This window comes from Cynara cardunculus (genome assembly GCF_001531365.2).
Source record: "Cynara cardunculus var. scolymus isolate 2C chromosome LG 5, CcrdV1, whole genome shotgun sequence".
NCBI lineage: Eukaryota > Viridiplantae > Streptophyta > Magnoliopsida > Asterales > Asteraceae > Cynara > Cynara cardunculus.
Genome location: NC_037532.1, coordinates 1,093,541 through 1,103,616, shown reverse-complemented (window position 1 = coordinate 1,103,616; position 10,076 = coordinate 1,093,541). Strand labels below are relative to the sequence as shown.

At 31.8% G+C, this 10,076-nt stretch overlaps 1 protein-coding gene across 1 annotated transcript; it reads left to right on the top strand.

Annotated features, from left to right (window-relative positions):
- The first annotated feature begins 7,757 nt into the window (after positions 1–7,757).
- LOC112513827 (probable inactive patatin-like protein 9) lies at positions 7,758–9,019 on the top strand. Its single transcript, XM_025120195.1, has 2 exons — positions 7,758–8,690; positions 8,798–9,019. The coding sequence occupies exons 1-2, from the start codon at positions 7,758–7,760 to the stop codon at positions 9,017–9,019; spliced, it is 1,155 nt and encodes a 384-aa protein (XP_024975963.1).
- The last annotated feature ends 1,057 nt before the right edge of the window (positions 9,020–10,076 follow it).

Here is a 10,076-nt window from a genome sequence, read left to right as displayed (position 1 = left end):
TTTTTCATATTTTTGTATTCATTCTAATCGAACCAAACAAAACCTGTTAGGCGCTGTTAATGACGGTGTTTGTATATTTTTCCAACAAAAAAAATATTGTTTTCTGTTTAAAAAAAATACATAGTTGATTTGACACATAATCTTACAAAAACGTTTAACTAGTAATCAAATACGTTTAGAGGGTGTGTGGTTCAGACAGATGAATGAAAATGAGTAAAAAAATGAAAATGACAGAGAATGAAATTAGAATGGATTTTCATTCCCCTAAGTTTAACCTAAAATAATATTTTGAGCTTCTGAATGAATGAACCCATTATAATATAAAAAACCAAACAGTTTTTTTATTTTCAATATCATTAATTACTGCTTAATACTCTTACCGAACACCCCCTTATTGTTTATATAGAAAAAATATATAGTACTTCTTGATGTTTGCACAATAAATCAGTAAAATTTTCCAACATATAATTTAAAAAAAAAAAACAACTTAAAGAAAACTTATCTGAAAAACACAATAATTTCTTGATATTTGTTCAATAAATTATTGAACATGTAAATATAACAAAAACAACCGAACAATCACTTAAATCTGATTTACAAGTAAAAAGTTATGAACTRACAAAAATGTCGCTACATACATACACGATCCTTTACGTAATGGATAAAAAATATATTAACTGTATATGACCCAGTAATATAATATGTAAAAACTGAAATTTTTAAAAATCAAACTTTTTTTTCAAAGTATATAGTATTTATATACGACAAATAAAATAAATAAACTCAGACACTATTCACACATTTGATGATATTTGAACCCCGAACCTTGAACTTGTAATAAACAATCATGGAGATGATATCCATAAATTACACCATAACACAAAAACCAAAAAAAATTTGTCTACTTTCAATAATGTGATTAAAAATACAACTAACATGACTACTATGATAGACTTGGGACTATGTGAGATCAAGGGTTTTTCGTGAGACTCATAAGACCAATTCTTAATCCTTGAATTAAATCTACAACCTGAACATTCATAAACGCCACGAGACTTCTCAATAATCACAAAATTGTCACTGTGCAACTTTAGACCATTAGATCATTAGCTTATAAAGTTAATCAATGAACATAAATTGGTCTTACGTATCTCACGAAAAACCCTTAGTCTCATATAAACTCAACCCACTATAATTAATATGTATATATATATAACCAATAACTTTTTCCTTCCATATATATTAGTAGAAATAAGTATAAAGATACGCAATATTTATCCATTCTCCCAACTAAGAAAAGGTGTTAAACAAAACAAACACAGTAAAAAGTGTGTGTCGTATAAAACATTCTATAAAACACTGATATTTGTCTCATTAGTTAACAAATAAGGCAATTACGAAAACGTTTTGCGTGCTCTTTTGTGATTTTCAAGTTATCTACATTTGGTAATGCAAAAAAGCTCGTCAAACGAGTCGAACTTGTACAAGTTGGATTAGACATATTTCATACAAACGTATAGAGTACGATGTTGTATTGTTTCTTCTTTTTGGTCTTTCTTTTTCGTTTTTTGTTCCTTTTTCTTTGAATTGGATTTTTCAATTTGGACTCCACTTTGGTTGAGTTGAAAAATGGTGGGGTCTTGAAACAACATAATTTTTCGTACTTCTCGTTTTTTTTTTATATATAGGAGGTTTACTTTGCAAAGCACGTTATTTGTACAAATCTTATTCAACCAATCATAATTTTTTATTTTGTTCATTTTTTTTAGTAATTATGCGAAGTTGATTAATCATTTTTATTGTGGAGGGCGTTAATCATGTATATTATCATCTTCATTGTATTAATTTTAGAGAAATACATGAAACAGTTTCATTAAAATTTCATAAGTATTATATGCAACAATTTTATAGCTATATATGAAATAACTTCATCAAAAAAATTTATATGAAACCATTTCATAAGATTAAACAATTTAATGGAAAAATTTCATAAGATTAAACAATGAAATCGAGAATGAAAGTGGTTAGCACGGTTTGTACAGATATGAGTGGTTTGTATTTAATCGTTCCTAATATATATATATATATATTAGGAACGATTAAATACAGCCACTCATATATGTATGTGTGTGTGTTAACAAGATGTTTATGAGTAGTTTGATTGTATTAATCAAGATTATATAACAAGTAAATTTTTTTATAATATATGTTATATTATGTTGCTAACAAATGATTTGTGCTTGATATAAAGTAATATTGGCAATGTGTTTTTCAAACATTAGCATATATAAATTGCATGAAAAAATAATGTACTTTAACTTGATTTCTATTTTAGGTAACGTATTTTTAAAACTTTATAAGATGTAAAGTTTTAAACATTTAAGTATCCGGGTAACCGGCTGAAACATTAACATGTTACCATGCTAATGTGGCGAGTGATAAGATGAAATTTGGTTGAATAACAAATAATACTGAGTTGGATACCACATCACTCGCCATATCAACATAGTAACTGATTAATGTTTCAACCAATTACCCGAGTATTTAAATGTTTAAAACTTTACATCTTAGGTATCAAAATGAAAGTTCTAAAAATACGTTACATAAAATAGAAATCAAGTTAAAGTACGTTACTTTTTCATGTAATTTGTCTTATGAAATATGTTAATTTTTTGTTAGTAATGGGTATGTGTGTCAATTTAATTTAATTCAAAAACCAAGAAAATGTCTAAAAAACCAATTTAAAAACCAAGAAAATGTCTAAAAAACACCAATTGCTTTTCACAATCTCCCATTTCTCCGTTGTCTCTTTTCTTTTTTTCTACTTTCTCCTTCCTTCCTACGCTTCTATCTTACACATCTATTTCTAGGTCTTATAACTATACCTCTCTATATATAGCTATAGCTATATATATATATATTGTGAGATTCCACATTGGTAAGTAAGGATATAAATGTTGTCTTATAAGGGACTAGATACATCATTTATCAGACGTGCTTTAAAACCATGAGTCCAATTGCACGGATAAAACGGACAATATCTGGTACGGTTCGTTTGGATTGCTACTGATTGGATTGTAAGATGCCACATCGGTTGGGGGGAACAAGGGTTGCCTTATAAGTTATTGGATATCTCATTTATAAGATGCGTTTTAAACTATGACTCCAAGTGTGGGGACAAATCGAACAATATCTGGTACGGTTAGCTCAAGATGCTACAGATGGTATCAAAGCCGGGAACTAGAATGGTGCACTAACGAGGACGCTAGGCTCCCAGGGGGTAAATAGTAAAATCACACATTGGTTGGGGAAGAGAACATATGTTGCCTTATAATAAACTGAATACCTCATTTATCAAACGCGTTTTAAAACTGTGAGTCCATGTATGTGTATAAAGCGGACAATATCTGGTACGGTTGGTCTAAGATGTTGCATATAAAAGGGAATAACTATTTATTAACCAACTAAATAATACTAACTTCAAAAAATCATATGAGTTGTTCATTTTTTTGATCAACGGTTATGATTTAAATGGGAGGTTATAAAATGGTGAAAAAGGAAAGAGTTTAAAATGAATTAAAGTTTCTCCGACAACTTTTCTATAATTTTTCTAAAATAGAGAACAAAAACATAAATTTTTCTAAACAAAATTGCATTCATGTCCAATAGATTTTATATTTTAGAGATTTTAACATAAATTATATTATTATAATATTCTCTAGTTTATTATACAATACACTTTTAAAAAAATCTTTTTTATAAAAAAATAGCAATTCAATCTCATTAGTGAAATTAAATAAAACAATCATTTCTCTCTCCCACCATCAAGTTTTAGAGAATTCTCTGTATTTAAAGTTTTCTTCATGATTCTCTATTTTAGATAACAAGATAGCAAAGTTGTTGGAGTGTTTGAGAGAATAAGAACTTATTTTTTTAGAGAAGCTGTTGGAAATGCTCTAAATGAAGAAAATTGAAATAAATTGTTTTATTATTTTTGAAAGTTAATCCCCTCTTTTTTTTTATTAACCTGGATATCTAACCTGATGCGAGCCGACTAATCTCAGGGGTACCACCTGCTTTGCAGATAACCCGGAGTCATCGCATTTGAACATCTGTGGCCACAAGGGGATTTTTATTTCTCCTTCGATTTGAATCTGGGACCTCATGGTACTTTTCACCTTTGGAGCCAAACTCAAACCAATCAGACATCACTCTTGTGGTTGATAATCCCCTCTTTTTCTTAAACTGCCCCATCAAACTTTGTTTAATATGGTGTTTATTTTTTAGTGTCGAAGATAATCATGTTTTATATAATGTTTGTTTAACATTTATAATGTTGTTTCGTGTACGAACTTTGATTGTTCTGATTTTTTTTTATCAAAGTGGAAGGTGAAACCAGAAAGTTCGTTGGTGAAAACAATGGTTTTTGTTTGAAATTCATAATTGAAACAATGATTTTTCTTCAAAGTTTATAATGTTGTTTCATGTATGAACATTGGTTGTTTCAAAAAATTTACCAAAGTTCACAGGTGAAATCAAGAACTGAATGAGATAATTAAGAAATTTATGTATCAATTATAAATACGAAATAACAAAGAATTACAAATAATATGAACGAAAATCATAATTTTTAACAAACCATATGAACGAAAAACATAATTTCTCTATGATCCATTTGTTTTGCAGAAATGAAATGGATTTGGAGGGATTTGTATTTCAAATCCATTTCAATTTCATGTTTGTTTTACAACATTGTTCGAACTTGAAATCCTATGAATTATTTGAAATCTTTTTTTTTTTTGAAGTATATAATATTTATATACGACAAATATAACAAATAAACTCACACACTCTCTCCATCTTTTGTAAGGTTTGAACCCTTGACCTCTTAAGAGGCCAAGAACTCACACATTGTTAGGCCAGAGCCCTTTGGTTTATTTGAAACCCTTCAAACATAGGATTTGAAATTCCACGGTGGTGATTGAAATTTCATGGGATTCCGTAGGATTTCTATGTAATAATGTTTTGAAATATATTTAAAACATTTGTCTTCTAATAATTCATTAATAAACAAGTAGTTTAATTATTTTTATAATTATTGATAATTTGTTTTATAAATTATTTATAAAATATGGAATTTCATTTCATTCCAAATTCATCAAACTAAACACATTAAGGGGGTGTTTGGGATTGCTTATAAAAATAATTTATCGACTTATTCCGGTGTGGCACTGTTAATAAGCACTTTTGAGTGTTTGGATAAACAACTTATACTGGTGCCAAACCGGTAATAAGAAGTTTTTGAAGTAGTTAAACTTTTCTGACTTATAATAAGTTGATAAGTGTATTTGCAGAAAAGCATAAGTTGTTTCAAATAAGCAATTCCAAATACCCTCTAAAGATTTCAAATCCTTTCAAATCCTGATCCTTCTGATTCTAAATCTTTCTGTATAATCCAAATCCCTTAAAATCATTCCATCAAACCAAACGCTTCCTTAATAAAATGACTATTACTCAACATTTAAATATCTCCTCCACAAAATTTAACTAACAAAAACCTATAAATTGAAATTAAAGTTTTTAAAATACTTACATAAAAAATAATCAAAAATTGGATCTACAACTCTACTAACTTATAGAAAAATACAAATTTGTCCCTATGGTTTCATATCGATTACAAAAAAGGTCCTTACACCTTAAAATTCATGGTTAGAGTCTTAATGGTATCATTTTAGTTATGAATTTGGTCTCTTGTCCTAACTTATATTAAAATTCATCTGTTAAGCCCTCGCATGAGAGGCATTTTTGTCAATTACCATTTTATTTAATAATGGTTTAAACTATACAAGTTTACACGATAAATGTAGAGTTCTTTAAAGCATTTAAAGAGGGGGAAAACTTAACAAAAAGAATGCAGTCAAACCCTTCTACAGTCAAATCCAACCACCTTACATATGCCATTTTCTTGGTCATTTTCTCCAAACACTACAGGGGCGAACCCACACTAGTGGATACATAAACCTATTTTCTTAGGTGGATATTTGGATCTGGGTTGGGTTTGATCAACAAGGTCCGTTCTTTCTTCAAACGGAAGGAACACCCCCTTCTCTTTTCTTTTTCACAAAATAAGAAGTTTCACTTGTAGGAGTAGGAGCCCGCCGACTCTTTTGCCTTCCCTCCATAACCAATCATCTTGGTCACTCAACCCAGTCAGTAATCCGAACTTTACATATATATAATTTAGTATCTTACATAAACCTATTTACTTAATCGAATTTTATTTGGAAAATCATAAATCCTAATAGTAATTTGCTCTACTATCGATTTCATCAACTATACCAATCGATTGAATTCGTCTTCAAAATTGATTAATATATTTTTTATAACTAACCCTAAACAAAACCCGAAACCTGAACCTAAAATAATTCGAATAGGATTGGTTCCCATATTTGAAATCCCATTGAAATTTCCGTTTGTCCGTCCGATGCACAGTTTAACTTTAGAGGTAAGGGACTTTTTTGTAACGTGGTTAAAACCACAAGGATGAAAATTGGGCGGACAAAAAATGTGGCRTGTTTATATTTTAGGAAAATAAAGAATTAAAAAGAAAAGGAGCATAGAAATAGAATATTAGGAAAAGCATGTGAAATTTGACACACTTGGTCACGTGTACGGACAAAAATTACACGTGAGATTGGAACAATGTTATAAGGAAAATGTCCACTGCTACTCGACAGTACTAATGCATTGCTCCCTATGTAATAAATAATAAGGCCTAAAAGAATCTACAATTAATTACATTTTCATTTACTCCAAAAAAATTGTTGTTAATTTTGTGAGGTTAATTCAATTGGCAATAAGATTAACATTTGGGTATTTTAGGAATTCTCAAAGATTATTTGTTCGAGTCCTGTAAAGTTATTAAGGATTTTTCAGACTATTCTTCATAATCCTTGAGATTAATTGACGTATAYAAGTTGTTGTAGACACCTCTCTTTTAAAAGAAATTGTTTATTAAAAAGGYTGGATTAGTAAAAAGGAATCCTACTCATGCAAACTCAATTGAGGTCCATTATCGACACAAAATCAATTTTATATATATAGATGAAGAAGAATTATGTAAAAATAAGAATTAAGATGAAATAATAAGAAGGGATATGATATTTTTATTACTTTTARGGGGTGTTTGAGATTGCTTATTTGGAACAACTTATACTTTTCTAGAAAAGTCTTTATCAACTTATTATAAGTTAGAATGGTTTAACTTTTTYAAAAACTCCTTATTATCGGTTTGGTACCGGTATAAAAGTTGTTTATCCAAACACTCAAAAGTGTTTATTACCGGTGTCGCACCGGAATAAATCAATAAGTTGTTTTTATAAGCAATSTCAAACACCCTCTAATCTCAAAACCACTTATGAATTACAATTGATCCAAGGATTGATGCGGTGCATATCTCATGAAGACGAGATTAAAGGTGATTAAAACTTCAKATCCATTCTTAAGTTTCTCATACTTTTGTGTGTGTGTATATAAATATATATATGTATGTATGTATATATATATAAATAAGTAGTTGGTCTATCCTTCTCCTTTTTCTGCTCCTGGCGAAACTCTGTGTTCACAAACACAAACTGTGACACACTTCCCGCTGGTACGAGAGCGACTGTTGCTAAACCTTAAGCTCCACGTATTAGCTTCAAAATCATCTGGAAATTTCTTCAAAATTTGGCTTAAAAATCGATCAAATTAAGGAAATGGAGATTAGTAAAGTCACCTTGGAGATATTCTCGAAGCTTGAGCAACAATGGCTGACTCAACGTGAAGGCGGCAGAAAGACGCGTGTTCTTAGCATTGATGGTGGTGGAACTACCGGTATCTCGTCCGGTGCCGCCTTGATCCACCTCGAACACCAGATCCAACTCAAAACCGGTAATTCTGATTCTCGTATTGTCGATTTCTTCGACATTATCGCCGGTACCGGCATTGGTGCTTTCCTTGCTGCAATGCTAAACGCAGACAACGGTAACGGCCGACCGCTGTTTACMGCCAAGGAGGCGGTTAGATTCGTTACCGACCGCCACGCGGAGCTGTATAAAGTGAAGAATGTCGGAGTCGTTCACCGGAGACGGAGGTTCTCGGGCAAAAGTATGGAGAAAGTTCTGAAGGAAGCGTTAACTCGAGACGACGGTACGGTTTTGACGCTGAAGGACACGTGTAAGCCTCTCATTGTTCCGTGCTATGATCTCAACAGCTCCGCGCCGTTTGTTTTCTCTCGAGCCGACGCCTCTGAATCTGCTAGCTACAATTTTGACCTCTGGAAGGTTTGCCGTGCCACATCGGCTGATCCGTCGATGCTAAAGCCGTTTCAGCTGACTTCAATCGACGGAAAAACCTCTTGCCTCGCCGTTGACGGCGGTTTAGTGATGAACAATCCTTCCGCCGCCGCCGTCACTCACGTATTACATAACAAACGCGATTTCCCTTCTCTTACTGGCGTCGAAGATCTCTTAGTTCTCTCTCTAGGWAACGGTCCATTAAGCAATTCGCCGGAACGGAAGCTCAGCCGCGGCGGTTATTGCCGGAATCAATACGTCGTCGGCATTGTTCTCGACGGTGTATCGGAAACCGTTGATCAAATCTTAGGTAACGCCTTCTGCTGGAACCATACCGATTACATTAGAATTCAGGTAACATTTTTGACGAAATTGTTTTCCTCGTTATATATCAACATATACAATTGTTATGAACGTTTTTTTTCCGGCGGAGGATCTAATCGGAGAGTTTAACTTTTCAGGCGAACGGTTACTTGAACGGCGGAGTGGGGCCGAAGGTGGAGGAAGTGTTGATGGAGAGAGGAGTGGAATCGTTGCCGTTTGGTGGTAAGCGGTTACTGACGGAGACTAACGGTGAGAGAATTGAAAGCTTTGTACAGAGACTGGTGGCATCAGGAAGGAGCAGTTTGCCTCCGAGTCCGTGTAAAGATGCTGCCGTTAGTCAACTTGTTAACGGTCGTTAGTTTTTTTTCGTTCTTTTTTAATTTTATTTTAGGTCGTTTACTTAAAATGTTGCATCATGTTTGCTGCGAAAACCCACGTGAGGTCGATTAGTAATAAAAGAGAAACAAGAAAAATGCATCCTTCGTGTATTTTTAATAATAACAAAATATTTTATTTGGGTAAAATTTGATTATCTGACTTTTATGATATCCGTCTTCTGGATATTGTATGTGAGCAGTTATTAGGGCTGTAAACAAACATGAACAAAATTCTTTTCATATTCGTTTGTTTATCTTAATCAAACAAACGAACGAACACAAAAAACAAACGAACATAAATGCTAGCATTATGTTCGCTTGTTTAGAAAATGGATATGTCAAGCGTCTCAATCTCGTAAAAAGTGAAACGTATGTTGTCATATATAATTACTTAAAATATGTACTTAACTTAAAAAAATCACCCCCAACAAGATTATTTGTTGTAACCAGGTAGTAAACAACCCACCAACTATAAATACAGTTTTATATATAAGTGGTCTTTTTTGAGAACGCATGAAATTATAATAACCTTGAGAACTAATGCATGCATGTGTTATTTCATATGATTTTTTTCCATCTAAGACTAGGATATAGAATATCGATTAACATACATATGTTTCACATGTACTCGGCTCACAATGTGAACCTTTTTGGCGTGTTTGTAAAACAGAAAATACACGTAAAACGAGTTTTCACATGGAAAACGGAATAAATATGAAACAAATATATTTGTTAAACAAATATATGTTAATCAATATATTAAATACTCAGTGACGGACTTAGTTAAGGGCCTATGGTGGCACGTGCCAAGGGTAAATCCCTCCGTTGTAAGGTAAAAAAAAATAGGTTTGTAAAAGGTGCAACTGTTTTATATGGTGCCACCATATGGAAAAAATTTATGGCTCCGTCCATGTAAATACTACTTACATTGAAAAAAATCATGTTACACGAAGTCTTAGAGTAAAAATTCTCACAGATCTCACAAATTTTAGAGTTATTAAATAATTAAACACACACATATATATATATATATATATAT